The sequence below is a fragment of the Trichoplusia ni genome, chromosome 16, assembly GCF_003590095.1.
Source record: "Trichoplusia ni isolate ovarian cell line Hi5 chromosome 16, tn1, whole genome shotgun sequence".
Taxonomy (NCBI): Eukaryota; Metazoa; Arthropoda; class Insecta; order Lepidoptera; family Noctuidae; genus Trichoplusia; species Trichoplusia ni.
Genome location: NC_039493.1, coordinates 7,955,264 through 7,981,208, shown reverse-complemented (window position 1 = coordinate 7,981,208; position 25,945 = coordinate 7,955,264). Strand labels below are relative to the sequence as shown.

Here is a 25,945-nt window from a genome sequence, read left to right as displayed (position 1 = left end):
AATTTTCACACAGTGCCCGTACTGCAATGTGCAACAGAGTTTTACCACGTTTTGCCGCGCGTTCTAATCGCCGATACGTTTACAGCGTTTATTTATGGAATTCTGTAAAATGTAAACATGATTGCATTCCAATCTTCATTCGGAGCATATTCTTGTCTTAGTTAAGTTTACGGGTCGCAGGTTTAACTGTAACTCTAGCACGTTATGTAACTTAAAGCGATATAATTTTAATTTTGTTACTCGGTCATACTACTGAACATTGAATTTTGTTTACACTTACGCTACACATACTGTGACTAATATGAGTATATGTTATAAAGCAATCTATGAATAATGTTGTTTATAAGTTTTATTATCAGCAAGTATTTTACCTACTTATGAATGCTTAGGTTAAAACTGGACCTCAGTACATAAATACAAGTTGAGAGGATGAAAAGATATAAAATAGTGAAACTGTTAATTGAACTCAACATGAATAAACCCGACACCAGCTGATAAGATAGTAAAGAGATTTGCGAACAATAATTTATTCAGAAATATGTAATCATAAAACAATGTTTACTAAGGGTCCGGTCTGTCTGCTCGTCTATCACCATCCACCAGGTTTACCTATTGACGGAAGCATCTGTTTTATGGACTAACATAGCTACAAAATTGAATTTTAGCAGATAATGTACCTATTTTATTTCTTATTTTTTAACAAATAAAGATCATCACTCATAAATTTGTTGATGGGCACAAATTTGTTTGTCACCGATTTGTTTCTCTGCACACTAACTGTACAGAACCCTCCAGTCTCGCGAGGGTTCTTTACAAACCGGATTTTGAAAGATAAAACGTTACTCTTTTAAACATCTTCCCGATTGATAAAGTCCCCCTATTCAAAAACTTGTAATACATCACTGACCAGTACTGAGACCCAACAAATCTGCGAAAGATCCTTGGATTACATAAATATTCATTAGGCGGGATCGAATCTCTAACCTGTGGCACACAACCCCTGGTTGAGTTGCTGTAACTAATGGTCCAGGTGACTGGATAGTTCTTATTTTCATGTGTGAATATTTTCATTACTTAAAAGGAATTAGTTAAACATGTTTTATTTATAGTGAAGTTGGTATCTGGTTTTATGTGTTGTTGAAGAACAAAGTTTAGTTTTGATTGAATTTTGACTGCACGGATAGCCGAGTGGTTGGTCACCAAGCCAAACTCGCAGCGCGCGTCGTGTCGCGGGTTCGATCCCCGCTTAGGACAAGCATTTGTGTGATTCACGAATGCTTGTTCTGACTCTGGGTGTCATTGTGCATGTGATTTGTATGTTTGTGGAACCCCCCGCGACACAAGGATTAAATTCCTTAGGGAGGGAGTCGTTTTTTTAAATAAATAAAAAAAATACTTGTGCCAATGTAATCTTATGTAATCTTCTCATGGATGATATGCTTTCTTGCGCTTAAAAACATTTACTTAATCGATATTTTTTGTTTAATTAATTATAAATTATCGTGTTCGATTCATCTCAACGATATGGTACTGAATTATACTACTAGTCACTTGAAATTCTAGTCTTCTTTTGTTTTGGTTCTAGGTTTGCAAAGTCGGGAACCAGGTGTTTTGGCTCTACTCGTGAGAGGATTATAATATTTATTGTTTTAAAAATATCTACTGCTATATTTATTTTTAATGTCCAGCTGTGCTTTCCTGCCAGGATGGAACTTCATCCATTATATAACGATCAATTAGACTAAACTTTATAAACTAACCATTTCCAAATATACATTTTAAAAATCTTAAAGATTCTAGACTATCAGATAATACACAACACAAACAAGGATATCCAGCGGTGTAACAATAAACTATTAATAGCAACAAACACATAATTACATTATACATGTTTCAATTACAATTTATCATTAGTTGTATAATATACAAGTTCATAAATATGTATACTTGTATATACAAGTGTGACATGTATAGGTATATTTTAGCAAGTGGTTGTTTAGCGGCTGATATACGGAATTGTATGCGCCAGGTCACATATAAATACATGTACGAGACAAAAAGTATGTAGGTCCATTGCAATAGGTAAGGTATTTGAATAGAAAACATCTATATAGTCTGTTAGATACACTTCCGAAAAACTGTGGGTGCTCTTTTTTAATTAATAAAAAACCAAGGTAAACGAATCAAAAAAGGTGAAACGTATAGAAGTGAGGTTTACAACGTCACTTAGTGTCGGTAAAAAGTGAGGAAGTAAGTGACGTTATACGACATGGTAACTAATCATATTCAGAAAAATATCCTTATTTTGTTTTTGGTAATCTGTCTATTGTCTAATTAGCTGGTTTATTTTTTGTCACATACTCAATTTTGTAGGTGCTTGTCACGCTTCCATAACTGACATAATGTTACTCCTAGGTTTGCTTGGAATTAATTAAATTCTATATTCGACTCTCCATTATTACAATTATTGAACTCTCCTTTTAGAGAGCAAGGCAATATTCCCAACATTTCACACTTTCTGAACCATCGCAGTCTGATATGATATTAATCAAACGCCCTGTACTCAGATTCCGTTTTCAAACCATACACCCATAAATAGGTTGTATCTATAGGCTGCGCTCTACAGGTAACCTATTTGCGTTTCCAGCTAAGAATAGATCACTCCATATTCTCAAGAACCTCGTTAAGAGGGACTTCAATCATTCTGTTAGGTTTGTTGCCCTAGATACGTCATGCCAGTTCTAGAAATCCAGTCGAGTTACAGATAAAGTTAGGAATTAGATTGGTAGAAAATCATCTTGTTAAATTATATGATTATTCTATTAGGTAACGGGTGTAGAATTTGTATATACATATACCTACACACCCGGAATACATCACTTATCTGTAAGTATGGTAGAGCGAACACAAGGTTTGAGAGTAAAGTAAGTATTGTTCATTTGATGATGACCTGACACTTAGATGGAAGATAGCTGCAGTTATTTGATCGCCACTATGCTATACACCAAATAGTTTGTGTCGTTGAGTTATAACTATCAGCATAGCTTATCTCGCCAAACTAATCATCAGAATCAAGAACAGACAATCGATCACTTAAAACAAAACTACCTACTTAGCCGAACTTAATATTTTTTATGGGACCAAATAACAGCTATTTTACGTTAAATAAAAATAAAATCGGTTCATCCAGTCCGAAGTTCAGAGGTAACAATCATAATGTCTTTTTTTTTTAATTCAGTTGAAAATGTAATAATGAAAGGTATAAAAAACACACACAAAATAACAAATTAATATTGGTCGTTTACATAATACAACAACTTCTATAAATGTATTCGTGAAGCTGATGCTCTACAATAAATTAAACTTATAACAAAAAGTAGATAAGCATAAAATCACTTTGACCGCAAAAGTAAAAGTCGGATCTGGCTGAGTGACATCGCAATGACAGTGAGAACACTCGCATGCAAACAGGTGCGACCGGAATTTGTTGCATCTTATTTTATTCTAGACTAGATAGAGCAGGCATTATGTCATACGAGACTAAGATAAATGGACTTTTAAGTATCTACCGATATCAATGATTGAATTGGGACTGGTGATTAAATGGACTCAAGAATTAATAAAACAACTTACATAGACCAAGTAACTACTAGTATAATTAAAAAATATATATTTTTAGAACAAAATCTTATTTCTTAGGTTTTTTTCTGCTCTGGAATCAAAGTACTCAGCAAGTCAAATCAAACGAAACAAAACTCGTTTGGGCGCCGTTTTACAGAGAGGCTCCTCCATGATGACATGGATAGCCATGTCATCATGGCTATCATTATAATTGCGTTTTCACGAAATATAATATGCATGTAAAATTTCAACTCTATTAGAAACCCGTAAGTGCATCAAAATAGGGTCGACTTCAGCAACCTCAAAAACAAACCTGCAATGGTAATGTTCCTCCTTCGTACAGAATGAATGATTACATTTCATTCCATTTCACTGTGCCTTATATTTTCTCCGCCCATAAACATATCAAATGGTTTAAAATAAAATGTAGAGTTTTCACGAGCAAGGTTTATAGGGAAAGAAAGCATTCTCTTCACAGATACCACAAGCGTTGGGATCCAATCGCCCAGATATTACAAGACATCCAACATGACAATACGATAACACCTCTATGAATATCAACCACGTATCCTTACATAACATTATACCGACTCCATTGTGTTAATCTCGTTAAGGTGTAATTTATAGACCGAAGCAAAAATCGGAATGAAGCGAGCATTCATTTATTAATTAACAGTGCTCTATACAGTGATGTCGTTAACTAGTATTCAAGTTGTCGTATTAAGTGCAATGAGTTCTGAGTACTTGAGTACTTGTGAGACAGTTAAGACGGAAAACATTATACATCTATGGGGTGTGCGGATAGGTACTTGTCTTTATCACAGCTCATATTTACTGACACGACCTCGAGTCATGGAAGTGTGTATTCTATGGCGATATTTAAACGTATTCTATTTTATTACTAAATGATGTAACGGTTTACTCTAGTTTCGGACCCCACCGGATCAGACGCAGTGGGATCAAAATATAGTATTCTATTTTCTTCTTTTGAGTATATTGGAAAATGTATGGCATTATAATTAAGTAAGTAAGTAACTTGAATATGCCAGAGGATACATAGTCCTAATATTAAACTAAAATTAAACCATGGGTGTTAAAAAGTTTTTTGGATCTGGTTTCTTTTTAGTTTACATTAATGTGTGCTTCTCCTGCCTTCTTTAGGGTTAGCTTAAACATATCTGAATGTATGTGAAGTCAAAATAATCAAACTTATACTATATAATGCCAGGCCATCTCTTTCCGTATAGGAAAGGTTTTGAGCATTTATCACCACGCTAGCTCACAAGGGTTGGCGATTTCAGATTCCATTATTTGGAAGCTAGGTATCCTTGGTAGTTTGCCTTCTTTAGGATCTACCCTGCATCTCACGCGAACAAATCCATGCATAGAACCGTAATACCACCACAACACCAAACAAAGCTACGACCTAATACGTTATCTGTAAAAAAAACAAGCCACTTTAAGAAAATACTGAACTCCAAGTAAATAATGGCACCTATTACCTTGGTATCTTTCAATCAATAAACAACTTATGCTATCCCAGCATTGTTCAGAAAATAGGTCACTCAAGTTGAGCTATAAAACGCGATCCTCTCTTTGCGTCCGTTTAATAAATAAAGACAAACTTGAAAGCAATTTTACACAATCTAAGAACTATTTAAGTTGGAGAAGATGTGTTTGAATTGGATTCAGAGTAGTCTTATTCGCATTCATATTGCAAAAAAATCTTAAGTGACTGTGTGTATATCTATCTGATACATATTCACTAATGAATGGGCAACAATATTCTTGCAAGCTTGTGTCCTAAGAATGGACATAGGCTAGTTAAAACTATTAAAAAATCGTTCATTTCCACCTTCTTTTTCACATTCTTATACACTTACTTTTCTGGTTTGTTTGTCGTTCAGTTTGGATTTTCAAACTCAATTTTGAGGCACTTCCCGATAACCTATTATTATATTTGTAGCACCATACAAATTACAAGGGATTTACAAGAGTCTGGCTTATAAGAACATAAAACCTCCCTTAAACCAGGTATACATATACCGTACCGTAGCTAACGTGTTACTCAAGCCGCGATAGAAACCCGGCTTTAGGTCAAGAGGCAATCTTTTTTACATAATTCCTCTCTCACCTCAGCCAGGGGAAAAAGGGGGAGTCTATTAAGTGTTCAATTAATTCTAAAGCTCTTGTATACCGCTGGCCTTGATATAGGTACTCGTTGATTTCGAGTTATATACGATGAAAGAGTTTTGTTCATTTTCTTGAGACATATATAGCTTGCGGAAAATGTTACTTAAGTACGTCTGGATTTATAAAATGTATTTATTTATTTATTTAATTATCACACTAATCTATCATTACAGGTTACTTAACCTAATGCGGTAGCTAGAACTAAACAAAGGTCTAAATCAATAACTTATTGCAAAATGACAATTTAAAGATAAAATTCTTAGGACAGTTGCAGTGGTTAGTAACATTTTATTGTAATTTTTTTTGTATTTGGTAATACCTGTTATCACGGTGAGCGTAAATGAAATAAATACCAAAGTTTTGAGGATTTCCTTATTTTCCCCATTCTTATGTTATCCTTAATAACTTGAAAATGATAATTTTTAGATGAATTAGTGGTGCTGCCAATGTCTGCTTGTTTAATGAACAATTTGGCAACTATGCCACTGTTAATTTACTTCTTGGCAAGACTTTTAAGCGGATCAACATCATTTACTTAAATGAGTATTAATTCCGGATCTTACTTCAAGCCAGATTTCTGTCATTTCATCTTGATAGCCTAACTATCAGACCATTCTTCAATTGTTAATTTACGGTTTGAAGATTAGTAAATCTTCCGAAACTTTGAGTGAGTCTTTGTGTGGAAGATTAAAAGATTAAAATTAAAATGTTTTAGAACATTGTTTCAATATTTGTTGACATTTTCACAATAAAAGGATTAGATTTGATTTCAAATTAAAGAATTTTTTCTTTAATCCTATCGAAGTCCACAGCTGGACACAGGCTTCCCGTTAGCCAGTGACCTGATCAAACTAAACTTTAAACTAGTTTAAAAGTAATCAAAACTTTTTCTCCAGGCTAACAATCACACTGGCAAAATAAAAAAGAAAAATACACATTTGAAAAATGAACATCGACACCTGTCAGTTTTTTTTGCAGACCCGCCAAGCGGTCGCGTCGCGGTTTTTTCTTAAATTATTTTTTTATATGTAATCAAATAAGAATAAAATGTCTTCGGAGAAGATAACGGAGCTCACGCTCGAGGATCTCGATGACATAGACATAACGTTGATGACACTCAGGAAGCCCACTGAGTTAAAGAAAGTGATCGACTCAGTACCGAAACCAGTGAGGGCTGTTCCCAAAAATGGATTGCCACTGTGGTATAAACTTGGGCTGGAATGTAAGTTGCCAGTGCCCAAAATGCCAGTGGGGAAGGTTATATTCTCCCGCGGAAGAATTGGCGAAGACGTAAGTTAATTTAATAAGTTTTTATGCTAATGCGTAAATATGTTATGCAGTTATTTAGTTAATAAGTACTCCTTAGTAATGCCGAGCTTGTTTATTATAATTTGAAACTTGTCATTTTTATCAAACTTTATAATAGTTTGATTTTTTGAAACGAAAAGAAATCGTTCTGCTTTTAATACTCCGACGCTACGATGAATCACTGACCAAATATCATAAGTTTATGTACTTAAGAATATGATCTTCTTTGACATGTTAATTTTCGAATACATTTTTTCTACCTTACGACTAAAATTTATGCAAACCTGTTAAATACTGTGACCAAAATACGCATTAGGCTGTGTCTACACTAGTATACACCGTGATTTTTTAGTCGTCTTACAAAAGCAGCCCAGCTCATGTATCCAATGACTAGGACACGTTCATGATAAAAAATAAGTACCTATTTATGAGATTTGAATAAATTTAAAATGCAATTTTTATTCAATATTATGATGCAATTCGTAGTTTTTTAGAAACACAGCTCTGTTGCGAGCTCGGTCCGAGCCTTGTAACAATGGTAAAGGGCGCGGTCGGTGGCGTTTTTATCATTTTTAAGAGTATATTTCAGATTTCTCAAGTTTAATTTTTCTTCGTACTTATTATCTTAGTTGATGATAAAAAAATAATAATCGCGCCTAGGGGTATTTTACGTCGGATATATGAACTTTTTTTTTGTTTAGGCGGGGGAATCCTCATGGACACCCACTTTTTTGTGTCGGTGTATGGCAATGCGTTGCAATCCTTCATACAGTCGGATATATGAACTGGGCTACTTTTGTAAGACGACTAAAAAATCACCATGTTTCTATTGCGTTGATGGATATTTACACGACTTTCTGCCAATAAACAATTATCTCGATTTCGGGTAGCTTTATTGCTTTTCAAAAATGTTTAGTCTAATATTAATATTGTGACTTGTATTTGATCAAAATTATCTGGAATTATAGGTAGAACCTCTTATGGACACTTTAGAAATGAACCATTTATGATTGGGCCATATTCGTTTCATGTTATTTACATCAAAAGAAAATTTTACCTGCTGGCAAAAAAACAAAAATTAGAAAAGATTTAAATGTGTGTGTGTAACAAGCTTATTCCAGAATTACACCGTCCCGACACAATTCCAAGCGATTCATACTCCAAGTACTTATAAGGCATAAGGCTTTGATCTCACCACATTGCGTACGCTAAAAACTTCGGCATTGTACACTCGGCTTAAGTCACCGTAACATCTTTAATATCTGTGAGGCTTAAACGTTCTTAAATGTTTGTCATGCAAATACCAATGGTATATGCGTGAACTGAGCAATGAATGTGAATATTATATGCCAGAGGATACATAGCCCCAATATTCCACTAAAATTCTAACTAAAAGTGCTTCTCCTGCCTTCTTTAGGGTTAGCTTAAACATATCTGAATGTATCTGAAGTCAAAATAATCAAACTTATACTATATAATGCCAGGCCATCTCTTTCCTTATAGGAAAGGTTTTGAGCATTGATCACCACGCTAGCTCACAAGGGTTGGCGATTTCAGATTCCATTATTTGGAAGCTAGGTATCCTCATGATGTTTTCTTCTCTCTTTGTTCGTGGCTAATTAAGAAATAACGTATAGCATTGAAAAAGTCACATTGGTAATTTGCCTGCTGTAGGATCTACCCTGCACCTTAGCATACAAATCCATGCATAGATCCGCAAGGTTACCTGAACAGTAAACAAAGCTACGACCTAATACGTTATCTGTAAATACAACAAGCCACTTTAAGAAAATACTGAACTCCAAGTAAATAATGGCACCTATTACCTTGGTATCTTTCAATCAATAAACAACGTATGCTATCCCAGCATTGTTCAGAAAATAGGTCACTCAAGTTGAGCTATAAAACGCGATCCTCTCTTTGCGTCCGTTTAATAAATAAAGACAAACTTGAAAGCAATTTTACACAATCTAAGAACTATTTAAGTTGGAGAAGATGTCTTTGAATTGGATTCGGGGTAGTCTTATTCGCATTCATATTGCAAAAAAACTTAAGTGACTGTGTGTATATCTATCTGGTACATAGGTTCATATTTGCAAACAACTAAATCGATTTTGATAAAGAAGAGAAGCAAAGGTATTTCGGCTAAACTTGTGGACTGTCAAAAATGGACATAGGCTAGTTATAACCCCCGTAAAACGGTTTATTATTAAATCCATCATCTAATTGCACCTTTTTTCTCATGATTTCATACAGTCAATTTTCATGTTTATTGTCGTTCCGTTTGGATTTTAATAACTCAATTTTGAGGCACTTCCCGATAACTTAATATAACATTTGTATAACCATCAAAATTACAAGGGATTTACAAGAGTCTGGCTTATAAGAACATAAAACCTCCCTTAAACCAGGTATACATATACCGTACCGTTGCTAACGTGTTACTCAAGCCGCGATAGAAACCCGGCTTTAGGTCAAGAGGCAATCTTTTTTACATAATTCCTCTCTCACCTCAGCCGCGGGAAAAAGGGGGAGTCTATTAAGTGTTCAATTAATTCTAAAGCTCTTGTATACCGCTGGCCTTGATATAGGTACTCGTTGATTTCGAGTTATATACGATGAAAGAGTTTTGTTCATTTTCTTGAGACATATATAGCTTGTGGAAAATGTTACCTAAGTACCTCTGGATTTATAAAATGTATTTATTGATTTATTTAATTATCACACTAATCTACCATTACAGGTTACTTAACCTAATGCGGTAGCTAGAAATAAAAAAAGGTCTAAATCAATAAATTATTGCAAATTGACAATTTAAAGATAAAATTCTTAGGACAGTTGCAGTGGTTAGTAACATTTTATCGTAAGTTTTTTTTTGCATCTCGTAATACCTGTTGTACGGTGAGCGTAAATGGAAAAAATACCAAAGTTTTGAGGATTTCCTTATTTACCCCATTCTTATGTTATCCTTAATAACTTGAAAATGATAATTTTTTGATGAACTAGTGGTGCTGCCAATGTCTGCTTGTTTAATGAACAATTTGGCAACTATGCGACTGTTAATTTACTTCTTGGCAAGACTTTTAAGCGGATCAACATCATTTACTTAAATGAGTATTAATTCCGGATCTTACTTCAAGCCAGATTTCTGCCATTTCATCTTGATAGCCTAACTATCAGGCCATTCTCCAATTGTTAATTTACGGTTTGAAGATTAGTAAATTTTCCAAAACTTTGAGTGAGTCTTTGTGTGGAAGATTAAAAGATTAAAATTAAAATGTTTTAGAACATTGTTTCAATATTTGTTGACATTTTCACAATAAAAGGATTTGATTTGATTTCAAATTAAAGATTTTTTTCTTTAATCCTATCGAGGTCCACAGCTGGACACAGGCTTCCCGTTAGCCAGTGACCTGATCAAACTAAACTTTAAACTAGCTTAAAAGTAATCAAAACTTTTTCTCCAGACTAACAATCACACTGGCAAAATAAAAAAGAAAAATACACATTTGAAAAATGAACATCGACACCTGTCAGTTTTTTTTGCAGACCCGCCAAGCGGTCGCGTCGCGGTTTTTTCTTAAATTATTTTTTTATATGTAATCAAATAAGAATAAAATGTCTTCGGAGAAGATAACGGAGCTCACGCTCGAGGATCTCGATGACATAGACATAACGTTGATGACACTCAGGAAGCCCACTGAGTTAAAGAAAGTGATCGACTCAGTACCGAAACCAGTGAGGGCTGTTCCCAAAAATGGATTGCCACTGTGGTATAAACTTGGGCTGGAATGTAAGTTGCCTGTGCCCAAAATGCCAGTGGGGAAGGTTATATTCTCCCGCGGAAGAATTGGCGAAGACGTAAGTTATTTTTTTTATGCTTATGCGTAAATATGTGTCGCTTGGTAGCTATTTAGTTAATAAGTACTCCTTAGTAATGCCGAGCTTGTTTATTATAATTTGAAACTTGTCATTTTTATCAAACTTTATAACAGCTTGATTTTTTGAAACGAAAAGAAATCGTTCTATTTTTACATTACTCCGACGCTACGATGAATAACTGACCAAATATCTTTAGTTTGTATACTTAAATGAGATATTAAAGTTTAATGAATATGATCTTCTTTGATATGTTAATTTTCGAATACATTTTTTCTACCTTTCGACTAAAATTTATGCAAACTTGTTAAATACTGTGACCAAAATACGCATTAGGCTGTGTCTACTCTAGTATATTAGGTTTAGGTTCTATTGCGTTGATGGATTTCAGGGCGGATACTATCTACTACCAAATATTTAGGTACACGACTTTCTGCTAATGACCAAATTTCTCGATTTCGGATAGCTTTATTGCTTTTCAAAAATGTTTAGTCTGATATTAATATTGTGACTTGTATTTGATCAAAATTATCTGGAATTATAGATAGAACCTCTTATGGACACTTTAGAAATGAACCATTTAAGATTTGGCCATATTCGTTTCATGTTATTTACATCAAAAGAAAATTTTACCTACTGGCAAAAAAACTAAAATTAGAAAAGATTTAAATGGAATTAAATTTACGTGGTTTAGATTTACGTGGAATTACAAGCTTATTCCAGAATTACATCGTCCCGACATAATTCCAAGCAATTCATACTTCAAGTACTTATAAGGCATAAGGCTTTGATCTCACCACATTGCGCACGCTAAAAACTTCGGCATTGTACACTCGGCTTAAGTCACCGTAACATCTTTAATATCTGTGAGGCTTAAACGTTCTTAAATGTTTGTCATGCAAATACCAATGGTATATGCGTGAACTGAGCAATGAATGGAACCTCCAAAACTCATAAATCAACCTTCATTTTGCATTTAAATTGTTCTATTTCTTTTCGTTCGCAAACATAGTCTGCTTTGTTATACAAATATTAACGAAATGAGAGGTTTTTGAAAGAAAAGGCTAGAGACGGTCCATGACTTATGTTGATGAATTAGTTTTTATTGTGGAAATTGTATTTACATAATATATTTAAGAAAAGCTTGCAACAAACATTAAATAGAAAACTACTGAGCCAAGCTTTGTGATTTACGGACAAACGACAGATATTTCAAGGCACATATTTTTTTTACTAAAAAGCCACCATGACTATTAGAGCTTCAAATACACGTTAATGTTACCACCGATACGTTAAATCCCAACAGCAATAACGAGAACAAGACTAGCTACAGTTACCTACTTAACTATTTTTATGATAAGTATTAAAATAAATTCTAAAAATAATGATAAGATAGGTAATATATACAAGTGTGACCAAATTACCAAATATGTACTTAAGGAAAATGAAAGAATTTATTCATAAAATATAATTAAATTTTCATATTATAATACAGGTATTAATTTAATCTTATATTTATAGAATTTAGTAATACAATTTGTGATGATATTCAAATGAAAGCAATATGAGATTCTCGTGTCAAAAATATTCAGCAAATTAAAACGAATTAATACTTGTGCTTTCTGAATATAATTGAATTCATGAGAACAAATTACAATTGAAATTCAATTGGACCATGTTGGCAATTGAATAATTAAATTAATTAAGGCTGTGTTATATATTTTACTATAAAGCCTTGTTATGAGTATTAAATGGAGGCTCTAGGTAAATAAAATAAATTAAAATGGACCATTTTTATCTTTTTTTTAAACGACTCCCGCACTGAATTTAATCCTTCTGTCGCGCGGGGTTCCACAAACATTCAAATCACATGCACTAAGACATCCTCAGGCTGACTCAGGACAAGCATTCGTGGATCACACAAATTCTTGTAATACGCGGGGGGTCAAACCCGCGACATGTCGCGCACAGTGTTTTTGGCTTGGCGCCTTCAACAACTCAGCCTTACGTGCAGACATACGATTTGAGAAATATATCGAAGAATTTGTGCCTAATTGTTTTTTTGAAAGGCTACAGTAAAAAAATCTTGGTAATCTCTTGAATCCAAATACATCAGCGCAACCAATTACGGCCATTACAGGTACCTCTTTATACACTTATATAGCCTGAAGATTTTATGCGAAGGTCGACCACAAATTTTCCTTGCCTTTGTGCCCTCATCCACATTGGACCCTTTTGCTAGGATTAACTGAATTACGATAGAAGTAACAGATTATAAAGATAATGATTTCGGTAATAGATAGGAGTGATATGAAATGACACGCGTTTCTTTTGTTAATAAATTAAGAAAATATATTTGGATATATCATTGAAAAATTTGTTTATCACCCCTATGGGTTGTAGATATAAGATTTGTGGCTTGTGCTTTATTTTCTTTTAAATAATGATTAACGCAGTAAGGAATTTAATCCTTGTGTCGTAGGGGGTTCAAATCACATGCTCTCAGAGACTTATGTTTAGTATTTCTGGAATTTATTCAGTAATACTCGTACACACATACTCACTTTTTTTCTTTATATTGGTTTTTATGTAAAAAGGTAAAAATCAAATATCAATCAAAGTTTCATTTTCCTTTTGCGTAACCTCAGATTATATTTTTATCTAAACAGATAACTTTTAAATCAGCCATTTCAAGTAAAACAAATAATAAAATGGTTTCTTATATAAAAATCACAGTAAACAAGCTATAATTTGGCATATGATAATTAATTATTACACATTAAATACCTCTCGACAGCATCAAACAAAGCCACAATATTGGCAATCATTTTAAGTGCACATTTTAATTGGCTCCCATAAAGCAAACAACGGGATTCAAATAGGTCATGTGTTCACAACTAAATTGAAACACAATAACGCACAATACAATATTGTCTTATTAATTACAAATGCAGTTATGTAAATTGGACAAACAATGCAGGCAACGCAATTTAGAACGGGACGCTGATCCGTTTCTAATCATATGGGTTGTTTAGCTTCCAGTATATCTGGAGCGTAAGTTATAAGTATTAAATGAAAACTCCTGAAGTAAAAAAACCTTTTAAGATACTTCGAATATAAAACTAGTTTAAAAATATTCTATTTTACTGAACAAAGTGTTTCGATTTTTCGCTAAAAGTCCCAAAAAGCTATATCATCCCAGACTATAAAATTTGCCCATCGCCCTTTCTAACGATTAATGCAGATTTCTCAAAAAGTCTATTTTTTTTCTATCCTTACTTCTCTCCCCAATCAGAAGAGTCTCCTCAATGAAATACCTAAAACCAGCATTTTTAGGTCATTCTCTATTCTACTACAGTACCGTAACATGTTTATTAAATAATCGACTTCGTACGAGTATTTCCCAGTTATTTTCAGTGTCTAAATGTCCGGCAGTCGATGTTACGACGTCGGTTGTCGGCTCCAGCGACAGGTGTCCCTATCTACTGAACGTGGTTTGAATTTAATATTGAAACAGCGTTTGTTAACGGCCAGGCTAACCTAGGTACAGCTTTAGCGTTTCAAAATTGAATTCAGTTTTCTCAAATTAGTTTTCGTAAGGCTTTTTACTCTGTTATGTATTTTAAGAGTACAGCGTATTGCGTCGTAGCGTTTTAAAATCAGTTTTCTTACTTCGAGATACTGTTTATAATAAGGTCTGGTCAGCATATAACTTGCCAAACTAAAAAAGTTTTCTGTTAAAAACTCCCTCACTTCTAACTCCTGCTTTTTGTAGGCAGACAAGCATATTATATTTATTATCTATCTCATTTTGTATTAAATTAGTGTACCATATTTTTACAAAGGTCTTGTTTTATGACTTAGCTACTTGAGGGATGTAAGTAACAAGCCGGGTCTCTCAGAACCCGGGGTTAGGGGTTGGTTTTCTTAGTTGATTCTAGTTTTTAGGCTTTCGTACCCAAAGGGTAAAAATGGGACCGTATTACTGAGGCTACGCATACAGTGGAAGCGTCATATTTATTTTCTTTCAAATATACGCGAAAGAGTTACATAGGTATATCAGGCAAACATCACAATTGTTGTCACCAAGTGTTTTTTACCTTTTCCCAAAATTCTTACAAACCAGAAAGAGAGATGTTCCCGCAAATATCTCGGTTGTACAACACTTGAAATCCTTTTAAAGAGGCTCGGGTGTTCTCATTATGCTAATGCTTGCTATTCACCCGATGAATGGCGCCGTGTGTATGGGGTTTGTGTCTTAAACCATAACGGAAAATAATGTCTGTGCAAAATTGTTGGTAGCAGATTTTGTTAATGAATATTTTATCCTCTTTAGTTAGATTATTTTGGATAAATAAGGTTTAGGGTCGGGCATCTGAAAATGTAACGTGTTTAAACAGCCTTCTGTCTTTATAGAACCGCTTTTATGTATGTAAGTAAAATGTCCTTCTAAATTCAGTCGGTTCTTCAATTAAAATTGACTATTCTGTCTATTTCTGCTGTCCGTCGTCATAAGGCTGTATATCATGAAATGTAATAACAAAAAAAGACAGTTGAATTTTCACAGATGACGTATTTTGTCGCTAAAACAAAAAATAAAGATCGATAATAACTGACGATATTGTCACGGTCATAAATTTGCTGGTGTGCTTCCGAAAATAAATGTATATGTCATGACAAGTATATTTATTTGCAAAATAAATCAGTCACAGTTGTTCTAAATCGGCGATACGTATTCTACTCTTCGCCTCAAATGAGCCGGAAGCTTCATATAAGGAGGTGGCCACTCAAACTGCTTCATAATCTACTGGTTACATAAAGATACAGTTCCTTTCATGGTAGTGTCAGATAAATAGGAATAACGAGAAAGGAATACTGCATTTTAAGGAGAGGCTTTGAATTTTACGCCATCAGGTAAAGGCTGGTAACAGTGCAAGTATCTAAGACCCGAAGTTGCCTCCAAAAATGCGTCTGTATCTAGGAACTAGGCAGTGGAGATGAGCATTGGGAAGTGTCTTGCTTGTACTACTTACGTGTTCAAATAATTATCTTGATATAAAATTCTCGTGTCGTGGTGTTTGTTATTAAACTCCTCCAAAACGGAATGACCGATTCCCATGAAATGTTGTGTGCATATTGGGTAGATCTAAGAATCAAACAATTTTTATTTTGCATCTTCCTAAATGTTAAGGGTAACATTTTTTATTTGATATGTTTTTTTTTGTACCAGACATTCCCAAGAAATAATTTATATGGCAAAACGACTTTTGCTGGTTCTTAGTTCTGTAATGTGTATCAAACGAAATGATAAAAAATAATATTATGTATGTTTAAATAACAATTGATAACATAGTGCAATGTCACACAGTTGATAACATTGGACCGCAACAAATGCATAATTAAAATTGAGTGTTATCTCGGATTTTGTTATTCATATGATTTTTAATTGCCATTGAGTCTTGTTGTTATAAAATAACTTTGTTTTCTTATTACTAGTTACTCTGGTAAGGAACTTACCTGAATCCGATGAGACTTTAAACGGACCCCAAAATAGCTGGGAAAAGGTTCGGCCGATGATGAGAGGGACTAATCTGTACATCACTTGCTAGTAAAAAGCGTACTGGTAAGTGACGTCACACGAGATTTTAAATCACTATATCCACTTAATTTTTTGTTCAGGAGAAAAATGACAAAATAACTATTCATTATTTTTTTGGAAATCTGACTGACGGACTTAAAAGTTTTTGTTCTTGTCACAGTCCCTATAACAACAAATCGCATACATTTGATGCACTCACTAAGTTTACGTACCTGAGTATCATAGCTAACATGACAAAGCAAACTAAACCGTGTTACTCATACACACACAGGGGGTGTAACAAAGTTGTCCCGTTTACCGGGCCCCCGGGCCGTGACGTGAGAGCCTGTCATCTCCGGGTGTTAGGCACGTGAACACTAAACACTATGTTATACTTACGGCCGGAGTATCGGACTATGTTGACGGTAGTTGGTAGCTGTAGTATGTGTACATTCGTCATATGTCAAAGTTTAGGACGTTTATTTTACGAAGGCGAGTTCGTATGTTTTGTTTTTTGTTTCTTATCTAGAAGTATTACTGTTCTCTTCACTTGGATTTGGGAATATTATTAAAAATTTATAATAGTTCGGTACAGAACCGTATAATACCAGCCTGTATACGTTCCATTGCTGGGCATTGATGGCCTGGTTTTAAGCATTGATCCCCAAACTACGAGTAGCTCACTGCGAATCCAGGATTCCTCACGCTGTTTTTCTTCACCGCGTTTGTCAGTGGTGTCTTAGATTAATTAAGAAATATAAAGAACAGTATATATTTGCATATTGTCTGCCTTGTGATGATATAAGGAGTTATTTTTTTACAGTTACGTCATATAATTAAAGTTTAATTGAATAGGTTACTTCTATAGCCAAAATTGCACAAGCAGTCAGCTTTTTGTTAATGCGATGAAAGTAACAAAAAATCATGTTGATATACATTGTGGTACCCTAAAACACAACCCTCAGGTATCGTTCACATTTCGTTTTTCATTTCGTAAATCAGAGGATTTGAAGTCCTTAAGGCTTTATAAATGACGACAATCGATCGCGACTTTATTCAGCGCAGCTCTTTCAATTTCCTTTCTGTTAAGTTTTCATTTGTTTTGAAAAAGGTCTTATTGTTAGTTGAAAGTAAATGGAAGAACATTTTTTAAAGTCACCGCTAATGTCCAGTAAAAATATATAATTTAATACCAGCCCTATTTTTTTGTCTGTTTTTCTGGGTTCGAGCATTGATCACCACGTTAGCTCACTGCGGGTTGGCGATTGTTTGCATCGTCACACTATGAATAAGAGTAATTTACAAAAAGTGACATCAGCTGTTGCCTCCTTTGGGATCAAATCTGTACCTCATGCTTACCAATCCGCACATTCATAAAATCGCATCACGATAAGGACGTCACACATATAAGATACAATAAAATCATATTTGATTCTAATGGTACAATCAAACCATTTGGCATCAAAACATACATTAATTAAAAAAAAACTAAAATAAGCAATAAAAAACAAAACAATCATTTAATAACAAAAGGTTGTGTTAATGAACATTCGTGAGTTTCAACTTACAATGCCTTTTTCTAAGCGTTAATTCAAAAGCGAAATAACATTATCTTTTTTACATTCGCTCATACTTTTTAAACGAGCGTGGTTTACGATAGCAGTGGGTATACATTTCACGTTGATGACGTCACTTAAAGCGGGAGTCACCTTTTAACGTCACTTAACAAGCTTCCGTCGTATATTGACGATGACCTTTTGATACGCATTGCATTCAATTAGCTTTGCTTTGACGTGGACTTTGCTCTGAACTTTGTTTTTCGTAGAAAGCAGGATGCAGTGGTTAATAAAAAGAGACAGGTAAATAGTAAATATTTGTTTTATTTGGTTACTTACTGAAGAGAGCTAAGACTTAATTTTAGACATTGAAATGAAACTACTTTTACGGATTTTATCGCGGTTTAAAATATGAAGGTAGAACGAGCAACATCTTCTGTCAAGACGAACGCCATCTCAGTCTGCCCGTGACCATGATACCTGCAAAGGTTTCGAAACGTCGGGAACTAAAATCTAAAATTAAACCGCGATAAAATCCGTAAAAGTAGTTTCATTTCAATGTCTAACATTCGCGTAAACCTAAGAAACCACTACTTAATTTTAGGTTAGATAAATATAAGGCAAAAGGCGTTTGGCCAACAGTGAGCTATGAGTGATTTAGTGGCTAGTGGTCATTAAATAGTTTTTGGCTCTTCAGCTTATTTAATTATGGTATTGTAGTTGACACAGTGATATGATTATATGAGGACAAATCGCAAAACTTAACTAACAACTAGCAACTAACTATTTTAGTAATTAGTAAGGCAGATAGAAGATAGATAGATATTCAATGAAAGCCACAAGAATGAAGTTTGGGGAAACTAAGACTTGATCGGTTCTTAAGTGATATGTGACGACGAAAGTTTTATTACGCAAAATGGGAAAAGTTATTTTGACTTGACCAATAATATTATAATGTGAGAATGTCGAGCTGTTAAGCTATAACGTTCCTTACAGTACCGGCCTTATTCTAAACTATACAAATAGTATCGTTGTAAAATTAAACAAATCCGAAAGATTATTTCTTTTTATATACTAAAGAACTGTTGTCTAAACCATGACCACTTTCAGTAGAAAATTTGGAACAACAACCGAATATTTTTTTTCATCATATAAGTACTTCACTTATCGTTAAATTTATGGCAAAGAATGGATTTATATGAAAGCTGAGATGTCGAAGGTATTTTTGTATTTCTAAAGAACTTTGTGGCTTCAGATAAGATACAACACACCAGGGATTTTTACTCAAATGTATTTCTTAGAGATGTTTTCCCATTGGGAACAAGTGTAACATACCTGTTGAATTCGTTTTCCATGTTATTCTAAATTAACCAAGACGTATATTTGTCTTACCAATATCATATGCAATGAGGTATTGAAAGAGGCGTTTTTTGTCATCGAAATGAGAGGGCGCATTACACTCTGTATAGAATCGCTCACTTGTCTTCCAGTTCCTGAAGTAAAATAAGCTAAAAAGCGTATATCAATAATATACTTGTCACAAAATAACCACTTCGCAAAATGACTGCAGCTAGCAAAATATCCCTTTTTCAAAAAGTCCCTTTCGTATAATCCCTTTAGTGAGAGCGGTGGTCACACTTTCTAGCTTCTAAGTAACCAACTAAAAAGGTGCTAAATAACAGACCCATAATTGAATGTGCCTACCGAAACACGGAGGAACTCCTTGTGACAAAAGTGGTCACCCATCAACAGACGGACAGAATCTGTGATCGATCACCTTGTGCATAGCCACAAGCTCCTTATATAGAGATATTGTCACTGTTATTTACTTAACAGCTTACCAAACAGTTTTTATTACGAAAAAAGGCCGGAAAAATGTACTCCACTTTGTCGCAGATTTTTTAACCTTGTTGCATGTGTATCAGGTTTTAATTAAAATGCCTATCCGTGCTTATTTGTGCAGGAAACGAAACCAATTTCTTTTCCCTCTCAGCTCCAACATTATTGGATATAAAAGCAATGATACTATTATTAACTATGTTCATCAGTCCATTTTAATATTGCCTCCAATATATTGACATGAGGGTCACTCAGCTATTTAATTAGCTGGCCAACAGCGGTGGTGAATGTATATTTATTGACGTACAGGACCGGGATTGTCCGGGAGAGGGCACGTGTAATTTATAGTAACTACTAGATCTTGATTTACTGTCTGCGATGGTAAAGGTGGTTTGGTTTACAAAGTTATCGTAACGGATCCTTAAACTTCAGCAACATTCTTGAAACGGTCTTTACATTTCTGTCAGTCTTTTATAGCACGACCTTTATATCATTACTTTTTTTTGGTTTAAGATCGTTTATGAGACGTCTTAAGGCATATCACACTATATTATTCGTCCATATTTGCGACACCAGTACTGTTCAGGTTCTAGTGCCTGCTTCTAAATTTTATTTCCTTTCAAAATAGTTTCCTTATTAATAATCTTCTCCCTTTTCCTTTTCCAGGTACGACGTGTTGGCCTTGGCACTGGTTGTCCGCGACCCACCTTCGACCTCACGGACCCTTACTGCAACAACGTCTCGTATGACTACGTCCCCATGCATGACCCGCACCTCGCTCACCACTTCGCACAGAAGCCGGCAAGAAACAGGATGAAACAGCTGGGTTTCTGCACGAAGGATGGTAGAGCCGTGTGCTCATTGAAGGAGTTCAATCAGTACAGGAAGTATCTGTACAACCAGTTTATGGACAGAATTCATATGGAGATGAAAAAACTGGTATGAATACGAGGAAAACTCTTTTCTTAGAGAATATTTTATTGCTCCCATTCTCGCTCACAAAGTTTTTTTTTATTCTGACTTCTTAGTATCATCCTTTCCATCACGATTTAGATTTTTATTATACAAAACTCGTTATCAAATTTATGCCTCTCCATATTTTGAGCCACTTGGCAATATTTACCACAAGAAAAGTTTTGCGCTGACTTTCAACATGTGCCATCGTCGGGCGCTAAGTATTGCCAAGCGGTTACGAGTTCCAACTCTATAGATTCTTTAGTAAGAGATTAACCGAATCTAATTCTGATAGGATGAACGAGCTAGAGATGACTTAACCCTGAAGCGAGTGGAGACAGACGTTGCCAGAAGATTGCAAGTCTTCACGAGAGCAGAGAAAGCGAGAGAGCACCTTGAAAAGGTGGCGCAGGAGCATGCAGACGAATGGGCTGAAAAACGGCGAGCGTATGTATTCACACCTGTTTTACATTTCTTCACTCTTATTATTAATCAGGGAAAGAATGCTTGAAAATGCTTGACAGATTACAAACAATAGGTCTTAGATTGGTTTCTTCTATATTTTTTATTAAACGATCACAACTTTCCTCAATGAAACTTTTGTGCCTTGAAAGTTTTCTATGTACATCAAAATCGATAAAAAGGCTAAGATCAAAAGCAACTTGATTTATTGTATACTAAACGGCTTTAAACGCTTTCACCAGAAAACCGTTTTAACTTTATTATTTCCGTTTACCTGCATTAACCTTTGGCTATATCAACCCTTTATATAATCCTTCCTGGAAAATCATTTCCGCGGAAGCTCCGCAGACAATGCCAACAAAAGCCGTTCTGTGTATAAGCCTTGGCTTTCTCAATATTGTAAGCATAGAACATGTTTGTTGTGTTGAGCATCATGGCTCATGGCCGAGTTTAAGCCGTACGGTCAAACCTATAATAAAGGTCAAGCTACGCCATACGCGGTTGGTTTGTAAATGGGTGCCTGTTTTTTTGTAAAGCGACATCCACACTTAGTAGTTTATTTTTGTGTTGCGAGAGGGTTAACAAATACACCCAAAGCACCATGCAAAAAACTCCTTGTTTCGGATAAGATTTTTGAACTCTTTACTTAGATTTTTACCTCTATAACCCTCCTTACCTTCTATCATCTATTATCAATTTTATTTATTTTTTCGTTTATCTTTAATTATAACTTACTGGTGGAAAGAAAGAGAAAAAATACTGAATGTCTGACAACAAGACATGATTTAGCCAAAATCAAAATAAGTCCTTCTTTTTCAAAATATTACCGACAAAACACAACACAGCTTGATTTAATTTAACCACACTATTAATTCATTAAAACCAATCTAATAAAGCATCTAAGACTCATGCATTTATAATCGCCGGCAAATATGATTATGTAAATCCACGAGAATATCGCGCCTCGTTCTAATAATGGTGCCTCGCACTATTTATAACCAGAACTACTTAATTTGCCTTTCACGACATAATTGTGATTACTCAATTATACCATGATTAAATTAAAAACCAGTAAATATATTTCTAGCAAGTATTTTCCTTTGCGAGTGTTTTAAGGTTTGAGGAGGCAACTGGCCGCAAAATTATAGCCTCAAAAGAAGCAAATCTGAGTACTAGACAACTGATAAACAAACTTACATATTTTTAAATACTTACATACATTAATCAATGAATAAATTCAACCTATCGAACCTATGCCTCCCCCAAGTTGCGCCAAAATACCCGGTCCAATCCGATCCAGCTATCTTTTTTAGGTCATCGGTCATCTTATCATACATACAAATTATTATCATAGATAAATAACACAAAGTTTCTTAAACTCTCGCTGACCCTAGCTGGAATTGACGACCACGCCGGGGACCGAGCATAGTGTTGTCTAGTACCGAACACTTGCGATGCATCATATATGACAGACTTAGGCGTCTATAAAACATTATAATGTTCGAATATAATTGAACAGCCTCCTTAAGAATAAGCTAACGCCACGGACGTAAAGTTTTCCCTAAGCAATCCTTTTTCCTGATTTAATTTGTTTAACCTATCTACGTTTAACATAATGAATATAGGTCGAATATTCAGCTGCGAGGACCGCAGACGCTACGTGAGCCGAGAACCCGTTGATTAATGAAGACACTTATTTTCATTAAGCCGCCGTCGTATTTATGTATTTACTCGCGTCCAAGAAAAGTATTTCTTTATTTATTCCTTTATTTGCAAAAATATAGCTTTCGTGACCATTGTTTGTATTTTAATTAATTTTTGGTTAAGGTATTAGGTAAGGTATGTAATATATTATATACTCACTGGAAAAATGTTCCGTGTTTCAGATGGCACGTTAAATTGTGGATCTCGGTTGTTATTCATACATCTTTGACAGTCGTTACAGGGAAATTCTGACAACCAGTCTAACTAAAGGGCATCGTGTTGGCCAGGTAACTGGGTTGAGGAGGTCAGATAGGCAGTCGCTCCTTGTAAAAGCACTGGTACTTAGCTGAATCCGGTTAGACTAGAAGCCGACCCCAACATATTTGGGAAAAGGCGAGACCGATGATGATACTTATTGGAAAATGTATAACGCATTTGAAGGCTGCTCTGCCTGAAAAAGGACTTGAAATTATTTAAAAAGTTCACACGTTCTATGAATGAAGATCACAACAAAGCTCATAATTGTAACGTGTTCATTTAATTTTACTTATTTATAACATACAATCATTCAAACTTCTCATCTTGTTCAACAAAATAAAACTAAAAAATGTAATATCGTATAAATCTCATCATTCTAATGCAGTGAACATTTGATTAAGCAGAAAGAACGCCCCATATTGGCATTCGCATTTTCATTTGCCACAGCACTCGGCTAAAATGTAATTACGCGGAGAACACAATATGCTGATATTGCAACGACGCCACGACGCACCGAGGATACAAGTACGATCGAACACGGAATATTAAGCAAATGGAAAGACAATAAGCTTAACATTCACGTGATACATTGTAAGAAAACATATTTTATTAAAATAGGACATTTGAAAAAAAAACCGTTTAGCCCGTTAGAGAAATTTCCAAAAAATATATGGATACGCATTTTTTATTTTATCTCGTAATCCAAAAATAAGGGGATACAGTGAAATAAAATGTTATGTGACGTCACTTTGTGTTAAAATGAATTATAAGTATTCGATATTATTTGGAAAGCTTTCTGACGATCTAAAAATATGTATATAATCAGATGTAGTCAAATACGTCATGCAATGTTCTCGGTGGCAAGTCGAAAGATGTTTCGCTTTCAGAGGCTAGGCAAACAAGGTGATTTTCAATCGATGGTTTTCTGCGAAAAATTCCACCGACACGGTACCGTTACGTGGAATATCGTCTAATTACAGCCTGTCGCAGCAAATTACCTGCTTGGTTGAGAGATAAATTCCGCTCCGGGGTTTCTAGCGTCTGTAACGTAAGGAAGCGCTGTACTGTTCGTAATCGCTTCACGTATTGATTACTCTCTAGATTGAACCACCACTATCGGCTACTGTTCAATCAAACGCTGATAAACTTCGGGATTGAGAGACTTCCTTCGACGCTCCAGTCTGTTTACTACGAGCACAGTTTCTGCGGCTCTACTTCAAACATCGGTCTGAAGCTTCGTGTAATATTGTTATCAACTGTTGAATATTAGGAACACTCTAGAATATATGCGAAAGTGGAGCATGGGAAGCGTATACAGCATGATCATTAAGGTGAAAATAGCTTACTAATTTAATATTATTAGCATGCGTTATTTATTTGTGTGTAAAAAACGAACAAAAACTACTGTCAATATTAAACTCCTATCATACGTTCAACGAGATATTCGACACATTTGAAGTTTAAAATTCCCGACATACGACGACGCCAAAGTCGTAGCAAACTTTGATACAAGATGGAACTTAAAATTACAAACTTTAAATGTATTTCGATGTTAACAGACAATGTTTTGTCAAGCAAAGCCAATATTTTCAAGTAATACTAGCAAGTTGACGAGCTGAAAGTGAAATGTTACTACTGCAGATGACAGGCTACGAATAATAGCAATGTAGTACGCTATCTCCCTTCCTAAATACAACAGAACAGCGTAAAGGTTTCATAATACTAGCATATGACTAAATTGAACCCGTGTGAACGTCTGTGAAGTAAAGGCTCTCAGTAACACAGTAACTACAGATTCATGATATTTTGACGAAACAGTGCCTTCGAAGAATCGGCTATCATTCTAATGAATAAATAGTGACGAAAGTTTTCTAATAGCAAACAACTGCTGTCAGATTCAAATTAAACTCAAGTCGAAGATTTTCCATCAACGTTCAGTTTAATTAAAATAGTAAGGAATCAGATCGAGCACTTTGAACGAAACAAAGGAATTATGACTTTGAATTTGTAAGCTCAGCGGTATCCTACCATCTTTCTTCTAAAGAAATATTCTTGTAATCATCAAAAAGAAGCGCTGCTCTACGCTGTCTAGCGTAGTCACGCTTTCAAAATTGCAAACTCTGAATAATGCTACCCAAGAAATTCTTAAACGTTCACCGCGGAATAGGGCGACTTTAATGATCAGAAGATTTCAAAAACCAAAGACTTTTAACTTAAATTACATATTTCTACTATTAAATAATGTTTTAGGAGTAAGAAGGAAAAGTAATTTATTTATTCACAGCCGGCATTTTAAATCGAATCGTCAACTATTACGTTTCTTGGACCTTCATATTTCAAATTGTCAAGGACTTTAAACCTACAATACAGATACCGTAAATACGATTACATAACAGTAATAGATTTTATCTCCTTGAAACCGATCGAGTGCATCTTAAGACTTGATTCGAATTTAAATAGTTGGACGTGCCGGACCGAGCAAATCGAGAAAATTAGCACTTACTCTTGCTTGGAGCGATTCCTTGAATTGTAATACGGTTATTGGTGCATTGCTTACATAGAGGCAACGTTAAAAATGTAGAGCCTATCTTTA

At 34.8% G+C, this 25,945-nt stretch overlaps 1 protein-coding gene across 2 annotated transcripts in view; it reads left to right on the top strand.

The window, feature by feature from the left end:
* Nucleotides 1-6,773: 6,773 nt before the first annotated feature.
* LOC113501921 overlaps nt 6,774-25,945 on the top strand; it is a 32,595-nt gene continuing 13,423 nt past the window's right edge. The window contains exons 1-3 of one of the 2 annotated variants that reach the window (XM_026883234.1): nt 6,774-7,104; nt 20,641-20,913; nt 21,224-21,375. In XM_026883234.1, the coding sequence (XP_026739035.1) occupies nt 6,862-7,104; nt 20,641-20,913; nt 21,224-21,375 (668 nt within the window). In that variant the 5' untranslated portion in view covers nt 6,774-6,861. Of the gene's footprint in view, nt 7,105-10,654; nt 10,984-20,640; nt 20,914-21,223; nt 21,376-25,945 lie in introns of those variants that run through there. The other variant, XM_026883233.1, reaches the window with a different exon arrangement.